This window comes from Mustela nivalis, assembly GCF_964662115.1.
Source record: "Mustela nivalis genome assembly, chromosome: 1".
NCBI lineage: Eukaryota > Metazoa > Chordata > Mammalia > Carnivora > Mustelidae > Mustela > Mustela nivalis.
In genome coordinates, this window is record NC_139020.1 from 197,430,207 (window position 1) to 197,449,127 (window position 18,921).

At 46.5% G+C, this 18,921-nt stretch overlaps 2 protein-coding genes across 4 annotated transcripts in view; both read left to right on the forward strand.

The window, feature by feature from the left end:
- The window catches only part of RHOA (ras homolog family member A), a 51,616-nt gene extending 36,429 nt beyond the window's left edge, over positions 1–15,187 (forward strand). For 2 of the 3 annotated variants that reach the window (XM_082704749.1, XM_082704751.1), the window contains 4 exons: positions 4,410–4,566; positions 7,350–7,470; positions 12,655–12,785; positions 13,939–15,187. In XM_082704749.1, the coding sequence (XP_082560875.1) occupies positions 4,411–4,566; positions 7,350–7,470; positions 12,655–12,785; positions 13,939–14,112 (582 nt within the window). In that variant the 5' untranslated portion in view covers position 4,410 and the 3' untranslated portion in view covers positions 14,113–15,187. Of the gene's footprint in view, positions 1–2,782; positions 2,839–4,409; positions 4,567–7,349; positions 7,471–12,654; positions 12,786–13,938 lie in introns of all 3 variants that reach the window. The other variant, XM_082704750.1, reaches the window with a different exon arrangement.
- Positions 15,188–16,090: 903 nt separating this feature from the next.
- GPX1 (glutathione peroxidase 1) lies at positions 16,091–17,407 on the forward strand. Its single transcript, XM_082704733.1, has 2 exons — positions 16,091–16,566; positions 16,853–17,407. The coding sequence occupies exons 1-2, from the start codon at positions 16,315–16,317 to the stop codon at positions 17,210–17,212; spliced, it is 612 nt and encodes a 203-aa protein (XP_082560859.1). The 5' UTR covers positions 16,091–16,314; the 3' UTR covers positions 17,213–17,407.
- Positions 17,408–18,921: the final 1,514 nt, after the last annotated feature.

Genomic DNA, 18,921 nt, shown 5'->3' on the forward strand with positions numbered 1-18,921 from the left:
CTGCTGAGCAGAGAGCCCGGTTCCACCTCTTTCTCTCTCTCTCTGTCTGCCTCTCTGCCCACTTGTGATCTATGCCTGTCAAAATTTAAAAAAAAAAAAAATCTTTAAAAAAGAATGAAAGGAATAGGCTTTGGAACAGAGGGAAAAACTTGGGGTGGACAGAGAAGTGTTACTTTCTGGAGGAAGGGAGAAAAATGTTCAAATAAGGTATTGCTTTGAGCTGAGGTGGGAGAGTTTTACAAGTCCAGTTAGTGGAATTAGATGTGTGATAAGGAATGGAGAGAAGATGGGAAGAGAAAATTAGAATTTTAGAGGACTCTAGGGGTAAGGCCGAGATGTCTTGACCTGCTTTGGTATTGAGCACCTTTTTTTTTTTTTTTTTAAAGTTATTTATTTATTTATTTGACAGACAATGAGAGAGGGAACACAAGCAGGGGTAGTGGAGAGGGACAAGCAGGCTTCCTGCTGAACCGGGAGCTTGATGCCAGGCTCGATCCCAGCACTCTGGGATCATGACCTAAGCCAAAGGCAGATGCTGAAAGACTAAGCCACCCAGGCAACCCCAGCATTGAGGACTTTCTGAAGGGCTTTGAGCAAAGGCCTAATGGGATAAAGCCCAGGCAGGTGTGGGAATAGAAAAGTTGGCTGCAGCAAGCAGGGCAGAAGGGAGGTGAGACCAGTTGGATTTTTGCTCTTTTCCAGGTAGGCTTTACTGAGGACTGAGGACTTAAACTGGAACAGTGATTATGGGAAGTCAAAGGTGTGGGTAGTGGTAGTAGTGGAAGGGAGAGCCATGAAGGGGCAGGTGCCCCGTGACTATATAAAATCTTGAAGTGAATTTCAGAGTGTGAGAAAAACAGTAAATAATTTACAAATCCTATCAAGATGTTAGCAGTTAGGGGCGCCTGGGTGGCTCAGTGGGTTGAGCTGCTGCCTTTGGCTCAGGTCATGATCTCAGGGTCCTGGGATCGAGTCCCGCATTGGGCTCTCTGCTCAGCAGGGAGCCTGCTTCCTTCTCTCTCTCTCTGCCTGCCTCTCAGTGTACTTGTAATTTCTCTCTGTCAAATAAATAAATAAAATCTATAAAAAAAAAAAAAAAGATGTTAGCAGTTAGACTGAACCTAGAGGAGTGATTTTTAGGGGTAAATCCATTAATATCTGTGCCCTGGATTCTGAATGAGGTAATCTGCCTCCTTCTCATTTAAAAAATGTTTTTTGGTTTTTGGTTTTCTTGTATTTATTTAATATCTACTACATTCATGCCCACTAAAGTACCTAACTGTATAAGGCTGCAAAGAAACTTAAGATACATTCTTTGCTCTAAGTGATGTGCAGTCAGGTTCAAGACAAAACACAAGTGAAACAATTACAGGACCTTGAGACAGATCCCATATCCATTAGGAATCCAAAGCAAAAAAGGAAAACAGAGCTGAAGGGGTGGCCAGAGTACTGGGCTATAGTTTAAAGGCTGATCTCAATACAGTACTGTTTTGATTGCATGCTCCTGTTTGTTTGTTTGTTTATTTGTTAGTTTGTTTAAAGTAGGCTCTAAGCCCAACATGGTGCTTGGACTTAGTGCCCTGAGATAAGAATCACTCGCTTAGCACTGACTGAGTCAGGCATGCACCCCTTCATCCTCCTCCTCTTTAAAGAATGATATCAAATCCATTTCCAGTTTATACTTATTACTGTACTTTCATTACTAGCATTATTCTTGATCTAATGCTTTTGTGCAAAAAATAAAAGACCTTTAAAAATCACTAGATCACTTTTGGGTTTGGTTAAAAGTTCATAAAGTCTGTGTATATACTTAGCTAGGCACAGACTGCCATACGTTAAGCATCATGAGAACTCATAAATGCATGATGGCAACACTGTGAGCCCTTCCCATTATGGAATCTTCTGCTTAGGAGTTTATGCAATTAAAAAAATTTTTTTTAAAGATTTTATTTATTTATTTGACAGACAGAAATCACAAGGAGGCAGAAAGGCAGGCAGAGAGAGAGGAGGAAGCAGACTTACTGCGGAGCAGAGAGCCCAATGTGGGGCTCGATCCCAGGACCGTGGGATTATGACCCGAGCCTAAGGCAGAGGCTTTAACCCGCTGAGCCACCCAGGCGCGCCAATGCAATTAAAATTTTAAAGCTAAAGTCCTTAGGTTTTCTGGACTTTACAAATGTGTTTTTTGTGTTTCTTTCATGTACCCCAGTGAATTATCATACCTGCTCCAGTTTGGGAAGCTTTCCCTTTAGATAGTCTGGTTTTGTGAGTAGGTGTTGTTGAAGATTAGTTTGACTCCAGGTAACAAAGACCTCAAAAATATCATCTTTTTTTTTTTTTTTTTCCTCACTAAGCCACCCAGGCACCCCATAAAATTATCATTTGATCCAAAAATTCCACTGCTAGATACATGCCCAAAGAATGCAAAGCAGGGATTCGAACAGGAACTTCCATACGGATGTTTATGCAGTAGTACTCATAATGGCCAAAAGAAACAACCTAAGTGTCCAATAATGGGATTAAAAATGTGATCTTTACATGTAATGGAGTATTATGCAGCCTTAAAAAGGACTGAACCTCTCAGACATGCTACAACATGGATTATTGCAAACATACTAAGTGAAATGAGCCCATAGGAAGGACAAGCACTGTAGGATTCCTCTGATAGGGAAGACCCAGGGTAGTTGGTTCACAGGGACAGAAAGTAGCATGGGGGTTGCCAGGGGCTGGGGGGAAGGGGACAGGGGCAGTGACTGTTTAAGGAATATAGTTTTTGTTCCAGGAGGTGACCATGTTCTAGAACCGGATCGTGGTGGTGGTTGCCCAAACAAGGTGAAGGTACTCAATGTCACAGAACTGTCAGCTTAAAAATGGTTATGATGGGGGCACCTGGGTGGCTCAGTGGGTTAAGCCGCTGCCTTCGGCTCAGGTCATGATCTCAGGGTCCTGGGATCGAGTCCCGCATCGGGCTCTCTCCTCAGCAGGGAGCCTGCTTCCTCCTCTCTCTCTCTGCCTACTTGTAATCTTTCTCGGCTCCCCGCCCTGAGCCAGTCACTCACAGTTCCACACAGACTGCCTTTCGGACAGTAAGTCCATCTGATTCCTCCGGTCCCAGCAGCTGCCCCATCTGTCCTTCCTTCCATGCCGATCCACAACTCAGCACTGAACCCCCTTTGTACTGTTTAGGCGTATGTTCTTTTCACCCAGGGGTTCTGGCAGTGGTGGAGAGAGGAGGGAGACGGGTGACCTCCAAAAATATCATCTTAAATGAGACACTTATTTTTCACATTAAAGGAATGTAGACGTGTAGGCAGTGTGGGGCTGAGATGGCGGTTCCCAAGAGCAACCAAAGAAAAAATGGGTAATTGGGAATTTTCATCAAAATTTTAAAACTTTTTTAAAAAAAGATTTTATGAGCACGAGAGGGGAGATGTCATAGGGAGAGGCAGACTCCCCACTGAGCAGGGAGCCCAATGCGGGACTTGATTGTGGGACTCCAGGATCATGACCTGAGCCGAAGGCAGTTGCTTAACCGACTGAGCCACCCAGGCACCCAAATTTTTTAATACTTTTGTCAAGAGGTACCATCCTCCAGAAAATGAGAAGACATGGGGCACCTGGCTGGCTCAGCATATGAGTTTTGATCCCAGAGTCCTGAGTTAAAGCCTCACTCTGGGTGTGGAGCCTATGTTAAAAAAAGAAAAAAAACAAGATAACCCCACCCAATAGCAGCAAATGTTTGCAGATAACATACCTAAGAAGGGATCTGTATCTAGAATACATAAAAAACCCTTAAAAAAGCAGCTTAAGTGGACGGTCTGTCTCGGGGTCTCTCATGAGACTGCAATAAAGATGTTGCTTTGGCGGGGTGTGTGGGTGGCTCAGTCAGTTAAGCATCTGACTCTTGGTTTCGGCTCAGGTCTTGATCTCAAGGTGGTGAGATCAAACCCCATGTCAGGTTCCATATTCAGTGTAGAATCTGCTTGAGCTTCTTTCCCCCTTCTTCCTCCTCACCCTCTGTTCCTTCCTCTGTGCTTATGCATTCTCTAAAAAAATTAAATCTTAAAAAAGGGGGGGCCCAAAGGATCTGAGTAAATATGACCTAGCAATTCCATTCTCAGACATACATCTGAGAAAAATGAAAACCTATGTTCACACAAATACTTATACATAAATATTCACAGCAGCATTAAAATATTCATCATAGGGGCGCCTGGGTGGCTCAGTGGGTTAAGCCGCTGCCTTCGGCTCAGGTCATGATTTTGGGGTCCCGGGATCGAGTCCCGCATCGGGCTCTCTGCTCAGCAGGGAGCCTGCTTGTGCCTTATGGTCAGAAAATTGTGTGTCATAGCCTGAGGCTATGAATAGCTTCTTTTGCTTCTAGATAACACCTTTGTCTCATGTTTCAGCATGGCTGCCATCCGGAAGAAACTGGTGATTGTTGGTGATGGAGCCTGTGGCAAGACTTGTTTGCTCATCGTCTTTAGCAAGGACCAGTTCCCAGAGGTGTATGTACCCACAGTGTTTGAGAACTATGTGGCAGATATTGAAGTTGATGGAAAGCAGGTGAGTACACCTAACAACTGGTTTCATTTTGCATCTTAGGCAAAGATGTTCTTAGAGCCTGTAGAGAGTTAGGCCATTTTGTCTCTTTAGTACACAGTATAATAACAACAGACGTGTGAATACAAAATCGATTCTGTTTCTGCCATCATAGTCCAGATTTGTTCATTTTTAACTGCTGTCATCTAGACTTTATTCACATCCCTGTTTATTTTACATGGAAGCCTTTTTATAGCTTTATGTTTGAAATTTAGTTTGTTGCCAGGTAGTTAATGCTAAAATCAATCTTTGTGTATGGATGAACATTCCCCCCTCCCCGGTTCTGTCATGATATTTTCACTCAGCGCTGAAGTAATATTACTAGGTCAAGAGGTCATTTTATGGATCTCAAAGGAGTATTCTGATCTACACCAGTCACCAGTGTGACTTTTTTTTTTTTTTTTTTAAAGATTTTATTTATATTGTCAGAGAGAGAGAGAGCAAGGGTGAGCACAGGCAGACAGAGTGGCAGGCAGAGTCAGAGGGAGAAGCACGCTCCCCGTGGAGCAAGGAGCCAGATGTGGGACTCGATCCCAGGACGCCAGGATCATGACCTGAGCCGAAGGCAGCTGCTCAACCAACTGAGCCACCCAGGCGTCCCACCAGTGTGACATTTAAATAACATCCTCATATTTAATATTTTTTAACGGTTTTTTACTGTAACTTAAGTAGGCTGCCACCATTGCTTCAGTTACCTGTCACTGGCAACAAGGACAGTATTTCTTCATGTCTGTCCTAAAATGTCCACTGGCAAGACTGGAGCAAAACTCTGCTGGAATTAGAGTTTACTATATATATCTTAAAATATATATATGTATGTGTGTGTGTGTGTGTATTTTTTTAAGATTTTATTTATTTGTCAGAGAGAGAGCACAAGTAGGCAGAGTGGCAGGCAGACACGAGGGAGAAGCAGGCTGTCCACTGAGCAGGGAGCCCAATGTGGGGCTCAATCCCAGGACCCTGGGATCATGACCTGAGCCAAAGGCAGCTGTTTAACCACTGAGCCACCCAGGTGCCTCTAGGTTTTAGAATATATTTTTCAATTTTCTGTTCTCTTTTGTTATCAAAATAATGTCTTACCGAGCTCCTGTACAACTTTTGAAGAAGCATGAAATTCCCACTGCAGGTAGGTCAGCTGAAAAGAAAACTAGAACAAGGCCTCTTCTCCAATATATTCAGTCCTCTTGGGTATTTAGTCACATGTCTCATGCTGCTAACACCTAATGTATTGGCCCTCATAATTCCATGTCCTTTCTTCCTTCTCATTTTCCTGCTTTACCTGTTATCCCTTTCTGTCCCAGTGCTACCTAGCTTCAGTTTGTGGTACCATGTATGGAAAGCACATTAAGCCAACTATTCAGAATTCTAGGGTCCCTGAAATAAAAGTGCTTGATAGCAACTCCGTAGCCTACAAGTTGAGAGTGTGCTGCCTAGGAATGTTCATGTAAGAGTGTACTGTAATAGCCTAGGAAACCATCCAAGAGTCTAGGTGATTGTGGTCCCAGGAACAGACATACTAAAGATGGAAAATTCCTTTCCAAGAGACAGGGCCAACACCTTGAAGCATTATCAGGAGATAGTCAGGGTTGGATGCGTCTGACTAAGCACACATGAAGCATGGAGGGGCCAAGTAGTGCGATTTGGTAGAAGGAATGAGCTATACTATTCTGAGGTCTGTTATGTTGTGAGGCTTGGGTATCAGTGTATTAGAATTCATATACCTTGGGGCACCTGGGTGGCTCAGTCATAAAGCATCTGCCTTCAGCTCAGGTCATGAGGGATCAAGCCCCACATTGGGCTCACTGCTTGATAGAAACTTGCTTCTCCCTCTCCCACTCTCCCTGCTTGTGTTTCTTCTCTTGCTGTGTCTGTCTCTGTCAAATAAATAAACAAAAAATTTTTTTGAGATTTTATTTATTTACTTGACAGAGACAGCGAGAGAGGGAACACAAGCAGGGGGAGTGGGAGAGGGAGAGGAAGCAGGCTTCCTGCTGAGCAGGGTACCCAATGTGGGGCTCGATCCCAGGACCCTGGGATCACAACGTGATGGAAGGGGAAGGCAGATGCTAAACCGACTGAGCCACCCAGGCACCCCTCAAATACAGTGTTTAAACATTGGAGCAGAATGATAAGACCAAATAAGGAAGCAATTGAATTAGAATGTATTGGGGAAAGTTACTCAGGTCTGGTGTTTCCCTGTTATGTTTGGTACACCTGGTAGAATGTTGTTTACAATTCGACTTTCCTTATTCATCTGCTTTTCTATTAGAATGTTGTTTATAATTAAATACTGTGCTTCTTACGAATTATATTTTTTACTTGGTATTTTATTTATTTACTTTTAAAGATTTATTTATGTATGTATTATTTGACAGAGAGATAGGGAAAGAACAAGCACAGGCAGGGGAGAAGCAGGCTCCCCGCTGAGCAAGCAGCCTGATATGGGGCTGGATCCCAGCACCTGGGATCACAGCCCAAGCTGAAGGCAGCTGCTTAACTAACTGAGTTACCCAGGCACCCCTGACTTGATTTTTTAAATTATGTACTGATTATGTACTTTATTATGTACTTCATGTACTCCATTCTTCTGAGAAATTTCAACCTAAAACAATTTGAACACACTCCACCTCAGGCTTCTTTTACTATTTTGGACAGTTTGCCATTTGAGTGTTCTTTGGTGACTACCACTTCTTTTGAAAGTTGGGAGGATTAACCTTGCATTCTTGTGTTTATTTTTCCTATCACAGGTAGAGTTGGCTTTGTGGGATACAGCTGGGCAGGAAGATTATGACCGCTTGAGGCCTCTCTCCTATCCGGACACTGATGTTATACTGATGTGTTTCTCCATTGACAGCCCTGATAGTTTAGGTGAGTAACTCTACAGCCTGATGTTTGTCACTGTGTGTGTGCCTGGCTGACACCTGCTTTCTCAGGTCCTCTTTGTGCATGAAGTGGTTATAAAGCAAACATGAACTTAATAAAAGGAATCATCAGTGACCAGAGTCCTAGAGCCTTGGGACTATAAAGCCTGGGCCCTGGATCACTTTTCAGCCAAGGTCTCCTAGTAGGCAGGTTCCAGATACAGCCAGCTTTTCAACTGTGTTTTGGGGAATGCTTTTTTGGGTGCTTGCAACGTTTTTTTCAGTACCTCATATTGAGTGTGTTACTTTGCCATATCTTGACTGGTGATTTGCTATTTCCTGGTAGTGTGTGTGTTTGTTTAAAGGTTTATGTATGGGGTGCCTGGGTGGCTCAGTGGGTTGAGCCTCTGCCTTTGGCTCAGGTCATGATCTCAGGTCCTAGGATCTCTGCTCAGCAGGGAGCCTGCTTCCCCTCTCTCTCTGCCTACTTCGCTGTTTACTTGTGGTCTGTGTCTGTCAAATAAATAAATAATCTTAAAAAAATAAATAAAGGTTTATTTATTTATCTGAGAGAGAGAGTGTGTGTGCAGGGAGGGTAAGAGGGAGAGGGAAAGAAGCAGACTCCCCTGAGATCAACAGTTGGATACTTAGCCAACTGAGCCATCCAGCACCCCTCCTGGTAGTATTTTTAAAGCCCCATTTTAGCTCTTTTTCTAAAGTATCTTAACTAGTAAGGAGAGACTTGAACATGGATTTTGAACTGCTTGACTAAGGTTATCCCTCCCAAGGCATTAAGCTGAGACTGAGCCCTCTGTGCAGTGACTCCCAAGACAGAGCAGGTACTTTCCGCCCTTGGTTCACTTCAGTCATTTTCAACAGTTGTTTCAGTATTGGTTTCTCAGACGAACCTGGCTTGCTTTTTGTTTTTGTTTTGTTTTTTTTTTAAGATTTTTTATTTATTTATCTGACAGAGAGAAAAATTGATTGATTTCAAGTAGGCAAAGAGGCAGGCAGAGGGGGAGGGAGAAGCAGGCCCCCTGCCGAGCAGAGAGCCCAGTTTTGGGGCTCGATCCCAGGACCCTGAGATCATGACCCAAGCTGAAGGCAGAGGCTTAACCCACTGAGCCACCCACGTGCCCCTAAACTTCGTTTAACTTGATTGGGTGTTATTAGACTATGGCCCCACCTATAGGTATAGGATAATAAGTTTGATCAGGAGTTAGAATGTTGGTGTGAAAGTTTCAGCTCTGCTGCCAGCCAACCCTATGATAATTTTACGTTTTGAGCCTCTGCTGTCTGGACTGGTAGTTGGTCTAGAGTCTATATTCTGGTTGAGATCTGGGGTAGCAGACTTGTAAAAGACCAAATAGTAAATATTTTAGGCTTTGCTGGCCATGTGTTGTACTGAACTTTGCCACAACTAGTCAATTCTGCTGTTGTATCACAAAAGCAGCCACAGAATATATATATAATGAATGAGCTTGGCTATGTTCCAGTAAAACTTGTTTGTTTTTTTTTTAAAGATATTACTTACTGGGCGCCTGGGTGGCTCAGTGGATTCAGCCGCTGCCTTTGGCTCAGGTCATGATCCCAGGGTCCTGGGATCGAGTCCCACATCGGGCTTTCTGCTCGGCAGGGAGCCTGCTTCTCTCTCTCTCTACCTGCTTCTCTGCCTACTTGTGATCTCTGTCTGTCAAAAAAAAAAAAAAAAAAAAAGTCTTTAAGATATTACTTACTTTACGGACACCTGGGTGGCTTAGTGCGTAAAGCCTCTGCCTTTCGCTCAGGTCCTGGTCTCAGGGTCTTGGGATTGAGCCCTGCTTCGGTCTCTCTGCTTGGTGGGCAGCCTACTTGCCCCTCTCCCTCTGCCTTCCTCTCTAATTGCTTCTGATCTCTCTCTCTCTCTCTGTCAAATAAATAAAATCTTTTTTAGGAAAAAGATTTTATTTATTTTAGAGAAAGAGTGTTAGCAAGCAGGGGTAGGGGGAGCAGAGGAGGAGGGAATAAGAATCTGAAGCAGTCTCTGTACTCAGCACCAAGCCAGACATAGCGCTCATTCCCACCCCTGGGATATCATGACCTTACCCAAAACCAACAGTTGGATGCTTAGCTGCCTGAGCCACTCGGGCCCCCTGAAGATTCTGTTTATTTATTTGAGAGAGAGAGCGCACACACATGTGCACACAACCAGGCGGAGTGGCAAGAGGGAGAGGGAGAAGCAGGGAGCCCAATGTGGGACTCAATCCCAGCACCCTGCGTTCTTGACCTGAGCCGAAGGCAGATGCTTAATTGACTGAGCCACCCAGGCACTCCTTATTTTTACAAGTTTGTTTTTTTTTTTTTTTTTTTAAGATTTTATTTATTTATTTGACAGACAGAGATCACAAGTAGGCAGAGAGGCAGGCAGAGAGAGAGGAAGGGAAGCAAGCTCCCCGCTAAGCAGAGAGCCCAACGTGGGGCTCGATCCCAGGACCCTGAGATCGTGACCTGAGCTAAAGGCAGAGGCTTTAACCCACTGAGTCCCCCAGGCGCCCCACAAGTATTTTTTTTTTTTTAAGATTTTATTTATTTATTTGACAGACAGAGATCACAAGTAGGCAGAGAGGCAGGCAGAGAGAGAGAGAGAGAGAGAGAGAGAGAGAGAGAGAGAGAGAGAAGCAGGCTCCCTGCTGAGCAGAGAGCCCGATGCAGGACTCGATCCCAGGACCCTGAGATCATGACCCGAGCCAAAGGCAGCAGCGCAAACCACTGAGCCACCCAGGCGCCCCACCACAAGTATTTTTTTAAAAGTAGATTCCAGTTAAGATTTTATTTGCTGACCTCTGATCTAGATGGTAAGGATTCTCTCTAGTTTTCTGGAATTCCCAAAGGCCCTCCTGCAACCTCGCTGTAAATCCATGCAACGTGATATTCCTCAATGTGATCAGATTATTTTGGGGTGGGAGATACTGTAGGTGATTACCATCACTGAATTAAAAAATAAAGTTTTAGGGGTGCCTGGCTGGCTCAGTAAAGCATGAGACTCTTGCTCAGGGCTGTGAGTTTAAGCCTCATGTTGGGCATGGAGCCTACTTTAAAAATGGGGTGGGGGGGGTAACTTGTTTTTGATTTTTTAAGATTTTATTTATTTGACAGAGCAGGAGAGCACAGCAGGGGAGCAGTTGAAGGAGAGGGAGGAGCAGGCTCCCCACCAAGCAGGCAGGGAGCCCAATGCGGGGCTTGATCCCAGGACCCTGGGATCATGACCCAAGGAGAAGACAGACACTTAGCCATCCGAGCCACCCAGGTGCCCCCCCAAAATTAAGTTTTTATGTTATTCATGATGAGAGAAGGCAAGACAGAGTGTTCTGAGTTCCATGGAGTGGGGCGACTATTGAAGTAATAATTTCATATATTCAGGAAATATTACTGAGCATCTATTTATGGAAGAAACTTCTAGATTAAGGGAGACAGAAGAGAAGAAAAAAAAAAACAGTTGAAAAAAAAGCCAGTTAATCTGATAGCAAGAAATTTTACAAATAACAGTCTTAGGAGGTGGGTATGGAATGGGCCATGATAGTATTCTGTTTTAGAGGATGACCGTAGGATGGTCAGCAACCCTACTGAAAAGGTGACTTCTAGGAGAGACGTAAGGGATCTGAAGGAAGCCAGTACAGATACCTAACCAAAGAACCTTCCACATAGGGGGAACAGGAGATGCAAAGTCACCAAGGTGGGAAGGCTGGAATCCAGTGTAGCATTAGAAGGGATGGGAGTGAGAGTTGCAAAGCCATATGGTTAATGGTGTGGACTTTTCCCTTCATCATGAGTAAGATGGAAGCTCTTGGAAGGTTTGAGCAAGGGAGGGGTGTCTCACTTACCTTTTAAAGTGACCACTGTCACAACTGAACTGAAAGTGACCACATGTGCAAAGGTGAGAGCAAGATTTGGGCTGAGGCTGTTTGACTTTGTTGTTAGATGGGTTGGCCCTTTATACTGTATTACTCTGTATTGTTCTGAGGACTGGAAACATTGTACTCCTTTGGGAAGCTCTTGGTTTCAGAATAAAACTTTTGAGTTTTAGGTTGCGACATAAGTGATACAGTTGACTCTTTTGTTGCTATAGCAAAGGAAGATGGACACAGTCAAGTGTCCATCTTATGTGCTGAAGAATAGAGCATTAAATTAATGTTTCTTGACCTCACTTACATAGCTTCTTTATCTGATGTGGTCTTTTAGCCAGAAAACAGAGCATCTTTCCATAGTCTATAAGTAACTCTTATTTTTTGGTAATTTGTATTGAAGTCAAAGAATGAACAGGTTTTTTGTTTTGTTTTGTTTTTTTAAGATTTTATGTATTTATGAGAGAGAGCATGCACAAACAGAGCTGCAGGGAGAGAGAGAAGACCCTGGGATCATGACCCATGTTGAAGGCAGATGCTTAACTGACTGAGCCACCCAGGGCACCCCTGAACAGTTTACTTCCAAAATATAGCCTCAGATTGCAAGCAGATCATTTAAATGATTGTCATTATTAAGTACTTAGTATGCATTGACTCAGAATAACCCTGTGTAAGGTACGTAATACTGTTACCCCATTTTACAGAATCACGCCTGACACTGCCGGTGCCCAAGACCATGGTTGTGGGCAGTTGAACATGGGAAACTTACACACCATGATGTATGTCCAACCTTTGTAAATTAGTGCAGTATTGGCAAGAAGCTGGTTATTACTCATTTTCAGAAGTCATTCTTGAGCCATTTGAAATACCAATAACCTACACGATGGGGGTGTTGAAGGTATAGAGAGAATATAGGGACCCTGGGCCAGCTGTAGCACAAGAACGGAGACCCTTTCTGTAAGATGTGGTCACAATTATTAGCTAGCAGTGACAGAAATGGCCCATGGATATCTTCCTTCCTTGGGTCAGGTTGCGTCATGGTGGAGCCACCCTGTGTTCTGGATCCTTTGCTCCTCCAGAGGCTTTAACTGGGCCCCACTTCCATAGGAGCTGAGCTCCTTAGTGGGGGCTGAGGAAGAAGCTGGTGATTCTGTGCTTAATGGAAGGAGGTTAGATTTTGCCTTTTTCTGTGGTTTTGAAACTAGTGAGACTCCCATTAAATGTAGAGCATACTATTAAGGCAGTTTAACTGGGACTCTTGGACATTCTTCAAAATAGAGTTGTGCATCTCAAAATTTTGCTTTTTTCAGAAAATATCCCAGAAAAATGGACCCCGGAAGTCAAGCACTTCTGTCCCAACGTGCCCATCATCCTGGTTGGGAACAAGAAGGATCTTCGGAATGATGAGCACACAAGGCGGGAACTAGCCAAGATGAAGCAGGTATGGTCTGGGGCAGGCCTCTGTTTTCCTGTAGCATTCTTTTAAAGATTTTATTTATTTGACACAGAGAGACAGCGAGAGCAGGAACACAAGCAGGGGGAGTAGGGGAGAGAAAAGCAGGCTTTCTGCTGAGCAGGGAGCCCAGTGCAGGGCTTGATCCCTGGACCCTGAGATCATGACCCGAGCCAAAGGCAGACACTTAAACGACTGAGCCACCCAGACGCCCCTCTTGTAGCATTCTTAAACCCAGGGCCCACGGTTGGATGTTGAGGGAGCCCAACAGAAACTCCAACAAACCAGGCTATTTCAAAGAGTCCCAGAAGGCTCTCTTTCTCCCTGTCCCTCATTCATTGGATCTACTCAGAGGGTCCTTAAGACCTCTTTTATGAAAGGAGATGGGTTCCTCTCCTGTGAGGTAGTGCTGTGCTTCCAGGGATTGCCTGTCTGAGTGCTCACTTCAGCAGCACATCTACTAAAACAGGGATTGCCTGCCTGAGAAGGGAACATCAGCAGTACTCAGTGCTCCAAATGTAGGAACTTTTTATCAGGCTCTTGATTTCCCTCTCCTTTGACTACGTTGGAATATGTGAGACGAAAAATTAAATTGGTGGCAGCTAAAGGATCAGGAAATCCTGAGGACAGGGAGTCCAGAGAGCCCTGAGGCCTTTATGAAAGTGGTGATGGAGTTTGCATCTTTGCTTCTGAGAAGCCAGCTGGCCCGATGGCAGGTCTTCCCCAGTGCAGAACAAGAGCTTTGAGGTCTTCGGCCCAGGTTCTTCCATTGAGCTGTCTCTCTGAATGTCAAGGTCAGGATCTGTTTCCTTCCAGAGGCATTTAATCCTCTGTGAAGCTAACTACAGGAAAACCCAAGTGCTTACCAAGTGGACTGAAAGCTTGAATCATTTTGCCCTTGATTCCTTCCCTAATCCATGGGGCTTCTCTGGCCTCTTCTTTCTCAAGTCCCAGAGAAGAGCGTGTTTGATAGAGATTTTATATTGGGGTAGGGAGGAGAACTGCATATGAATTTCATAAGACAGAACTCAAATCTGGTTTTGGCAGCTTTTAAAAGAAGTCTTTTAAGCTGAATTTGAGTACTTTGCACTTACTTCATATATGAGACACTTAACTGAAAGTGCTCTTTTCTCTCCGCTAGGAGCCGGTGAAACCTGAAGAAGGCAGAGATATGGCAAACAGGATTGGCGCTTTTGGGTACATGGAGTGTTCAGCAAAGACCAAAGATGGAGTGAGGGAGGTTTTTGAAATGGCCACGAGAGCTGCTCTGCAAGCCAGACGTGGGAAGAAAAAATCTGGGTGCCTTGTCTTGTGAAACCCTGCTGCAAGCACAGCCCTCATGCGGTTAATTTTGAAGTGCTGTTTATTAATCTTAGTGTATGATTACTGGCCTTTTTCATTTATCTATAATTTACCTAAGATTACAAATCAGAAGTCATCTTGCTACCAGTATTTAGAAGCCAACCGTGATTATTAATGATGTCCAACCCACCTGACCACCGGGGTCCTTCTGACACCGCTCTAACAGCCCTCCTCTGCTCTCCCACCTGACACACCAGGCGCTAATTCAAGGAATTTCTTAACTTCTTGCTTCTTTCTAGAAAGAGAAACAGTTGGTAACTTTTGTGAATTAGGCTGTAACTACTTTATAACTAACATGTCCTGCCTGTCATCTGTCAGCTGCAAGGTACTCTAGTGAGTCCCTACTTCAGAGCTTTACTTCTTAACAGATTTTATTGGCATAGCTCTGTGATGGGCATCCAGTTTTTTGAAAATGCTCATCCAGAAAGGCCCAAGTCTATGCAGCTGTGGCAGAGTTACAGTTCTGTGGTTTCATGTTAGTTACCTTATAGTTACTGTGTAATTAGTGCCACTTAATGTATGTTACCAAAAAATAAATATATCTACCCCAGACTAGATGTAGTATTTTTTGTATAATTGGATTTCCTAATACTGATATTTGTCATCCCTGCAGAAAGTGTATTGGTTTTTTAAAAAAGAAAGTGTATTTGAAAATAAAGTCAGATGGAAAATTCATTTTTAAAATTCCCGTTTTGTCAGTTTCTCTGATAAAAGATGGCCCATATCACCTGTTTTCGGCCCCACATATCCCAGTACCCCCTCCCCAGAGCTGGGCTAAATAAATAGGAATTTGGTTTCATGCCTGGGGCACTTAGACACTTCAGAAGGTGGCATGACCTGTCTCACCCGGACTGCAGGGTCTGGCTCTAGTTCACAGTGTCCTTTTCCTCACTGTATCCAGGTTCCCTTCCAGAGGAGCTGCCCGTTCTGTTGGGTGGCACTCACTTTCTCCTCTCCAGCTGACTAAACTTTTTTTCTGTACCAGTTAATTTTTCCAACTACTAATAGAATAAAGGCAGTTTTCTAAACTTCCTGTATCCTGGTGTTTGTGTTGCTCTCTCCAGGGCTGGGAGTGGGAGGATATATCCAGCCTAGCTCTCCTTGGAAGTATCCTTCAGAGTGTGAAATACCAGCTTTTTCCCCATTCTGAACCCCTCCCACCCCCAGTTTGGCACTAACCTGGCTCCTCCTAAGAAGGTGGAAATGATGGTTTTGTGGCCTAGTGTGGGATTGCAGTGTTCAGAGGACACATGAGGGTACTCCAAGCAGTCATTCCTCTGGAGGAATCTCTGGAGTGTGACATTTTTTCTCTTCCTGTCCATTTTCCGTGTCTTTAACTTACAGGCCTGAGCCTCAGGTTAGGTTGATTAGGTATGGAGGAGGGCCTGAAATTGGCTGGGGCCACTCCAGAAGCCAGGGAGGTGTCTGGGCCTCAGTGGCTCCTTGGGAAAACCAGTGTTAATAAGGACAGTGCCACACTGGAGATCCAAAAGGAGAAAGGAGATCAGAGGCCTGGATGAGAAGACACGCCAGGCAGCCCCAGAATGCTGGGAAAGGAGTTAGAGCTGCATTTTGGAGCCTGAGCCCTGGCTGCCCTTGGCAGTGAACAGTTCCTCCAACTTAACCTTCCTAGAGCCATAGGGCCTCGTCGCAGAGAAAACTTACCTTGGCAACCACTGCCAACTGCACCACCACCCCACCATCGCGAGTCACAACGCATTCTGTGCACCTGGCTACAACAGGGCACAGACTGCAAGAGGAGTAATACTGCTTAGCCTGGGAGGGCTGTGGGGCCACGAGCGGCCCCCGCTGCTGTTGCTGCCCAGTCTCCTCGGACCCTGCCCCATCCTTTAACTGAAAAGCCTTTGAGAAGGAATCGGAGCCCTCTTGGGCCCAAGCCCTGGGGGGGGGGGGGGGGGGACTCGGAAAAGCCACCAGTGGGGCGGCGGTGGTTACACGGCGCGGCTCCGCTCGGCCTGGGCGGTGCCCGCATCCGGCCAGGCCGCACCCTCCTACCCGGGTGCAGGGAGGGCGGAGGCCGGATGAGGCGGGGCTGAGGTGGGTGGGAAGAGCGGCCGGGAAAGTCTGTGCCACGTGACTCCATAGTCCTAGCAGTTCCCCGCCACAGCTCCGCACTGTACTCGGGAAGCCAGCCATGTGTGCTGCTCCGCTCGCCGCTGCAACGGCGGCCTCGCGCTCCGTGTATGCTTTCTCCGCGCGCCCGCTGGGCGGCGGGGAGCCCCTGAGCCTGGGTTCCTTGCGGGGCAAGGTGCTGCTCATCGAGAATGTGGCATCGCTCTGAGGCACAACGGTCCGGGACTACACCGAGATGAACGAGCTGCAGCGGCGCCTCGGGCCCCGGGGCTTGGTTGTGCTCGGCTTCCCGTGCAACCAGTTCGGGCATCAGGTGCGCTCTGGGGGCAGAGCGGGGGCGGAGTGGAGGGGCCGGCGGGCGGCGGGCTTGCACCTGGGGCTGGGAGCGCAGACGGGGCGCCCGCCAGACTAGCCAGGCGCAGGTCCTGGCTGCGGAGAGGCGGGCCGCGGGCGCTCCTCCCGGCTGGGGTTCAGGTCTGTCTCGGAGTTGTACGGGAAGGGCAAGATCCTGATGACTCATCGAGAAACTTGTCGTTTGCGGTCCGAACGTTTCCCCTCCCCTTGAAGCCCTGGGTTCCAGCTTCTTTTCCCTCCCGCAGGAGAACGCTAAGAACGACGAGATCCTGAATTCCCTCAAGTACGTCCGACCCGGCGGCGGGTTCGAGCCCAACTTCACGCTTTTTGAGAAGTGCGAGGTGAACGGTGCGCAAGCGCACCCTCTCTTCGCCTTCCTGCGGGAGGCTCTGCCTGCCCCCAGTGACGATGCCACTGCGCTCATGACCGACCCCAAGTTCATCATCTGGTCTCCCGTGTGCCGCAACGACATCGCCTGGAACTTCGAGAAGTTCCTGGTGGGCCCAGATGGTGTGCCTGTACGCCGGTACAGCCGCCGCTTTCCAACCATCGATATCGAGCCTGACATCGAAGCCCTGCTGTCCCAGGGGCCAGGCCGTGTCTAGGCAACTCTCCTGTCCCTGCTGCTTGGCAGTCACAGCGCTACCCTCTGGGGATTTCGTCCATGACGGTGTTGCCTCGAAATCTGCATGGAGGAACGCCTGATTTCCAGGAAAATCCCTCGAGCTGGGCGCTTCTTGGCCATCCCAGCACTCCCTCCCTAACAAGGCTCCTCAGTAATAAAGTGTTGGGTGTCAGCAGAACTGTGTGTGTGTCCTGTGTCAGTTAGGGACATCTTCCCTGGGAACCGCATTGTCACAGGGCTGTGAGCTTAAGCCTCCACCCCTTGGCCTTTGTTTTAGTCAAGCCTGAACTTCCTGCGCTTTTGTATGCAGTGTCTGGAATCCACTCTTCCCTATGTGGAAAGCCTTACTCCCGTCCCATTGTTTTTCCCTCTGCCAGGATATTTTGTAGAGCCATCCCAAGGTCCTGTTAAAAGGGAAGTTCAGATTCCAAAAAGAGGAAGACAAGTCAAGAGCCAATTGCCTAATCCCAGCGGTAGGCCTCCTTTCTAAGTATTGGGCTAGGCAGGAAATGACATTTGTAAAAAGAGAACACCATGGGTTCCCACTTACATTCGGAGTCTGTGGCTTCTCTAAGTGCCAGGCCCAAGCAATTTTGCAAATTTTTTCCCATTACTTTGTTAGATCTTTGCATGTTGCCACCCAGGCTTATTTATGTCTGCTCCCATGCTGCCCTTAACTGCTTGTTGCCTCTCATGTATTCAGAGTGAGAAGAGTATACAACTGGGCCTTCTGACCACACCCTGCTTGACACTTAACGGTTGAAATTACCTCCAGCCCAGGGTAGGGGCTTATCTTGGAAGCAAGCTGCTGCTTCTCAGGTGCGGTTTGAATCTAACTTCTCTCTCCCTCTCTTGTGCCTGCTGCCTATCTTCTGAGACAGACCTGTAGCCACTTCCTATCACAGCGCAGGGGGTCTCTGGGCGGCTTGGATGCAGCTCCTGCTTGGGTAGACAAGGATATGAAAACAAGTTAGCAGTGTCCCCTAGTGCAGAATGTGGGTTCATCATTCGGTCCTGTGTCATGCATCCTGTTGGCTGCCAGGAATGCAGTCCTCGGGACGGCTGAATGAGTATATAGTTACTAAAAGCATGTGCAGTTCTGAGGTAGTACAGGGAACTTGGAGAATAAGAGAGCCTGGCCCAGCAGGAAGGATCATGCGTCCCTCCTGGAGGAAATGGCACTGAAGCTGAAGCGAAGTCAAGAAGCTTTCGGCGGCGGAATGAACTGACAGAAGGTGGACAGGCAGGGAGTGCAGAGTGCAAGGGTCGGAGGTGGGAAGGGGACATCGCCGACTGAGTTGGACAACACAAGGACAAGCAGGTTTGGGGAGAAGAATGTTGAGATTTAGACATCTTGCATGAGACATCCAGATGGGATATCTGGAGCAGGTAGTTACAAGAGGATCCAAAAAGGAGTGTGGGTGGGAGACAAAGATCTAGACAAGGGGACAGTAAGTAGCCACTGGAAAGTATGAGATCACCTGGGGAGAGTGACAAGAAATAAACCAGTGGGTGCCTAGGCCGGAGGCCTATGGATTCATAATCCTGGGTCGGCTAACAGGAACAGCTGGGGAACGAATGGAGTCAAGGGGCCGTGAGAAGGGATACTTCATAACGGTTGCTGGGGCAAGTGCTTGCGGACTGAGTGTCCCTCATTCCTCAGCAAGTACGGTTTCGGGGGCGGGGGGT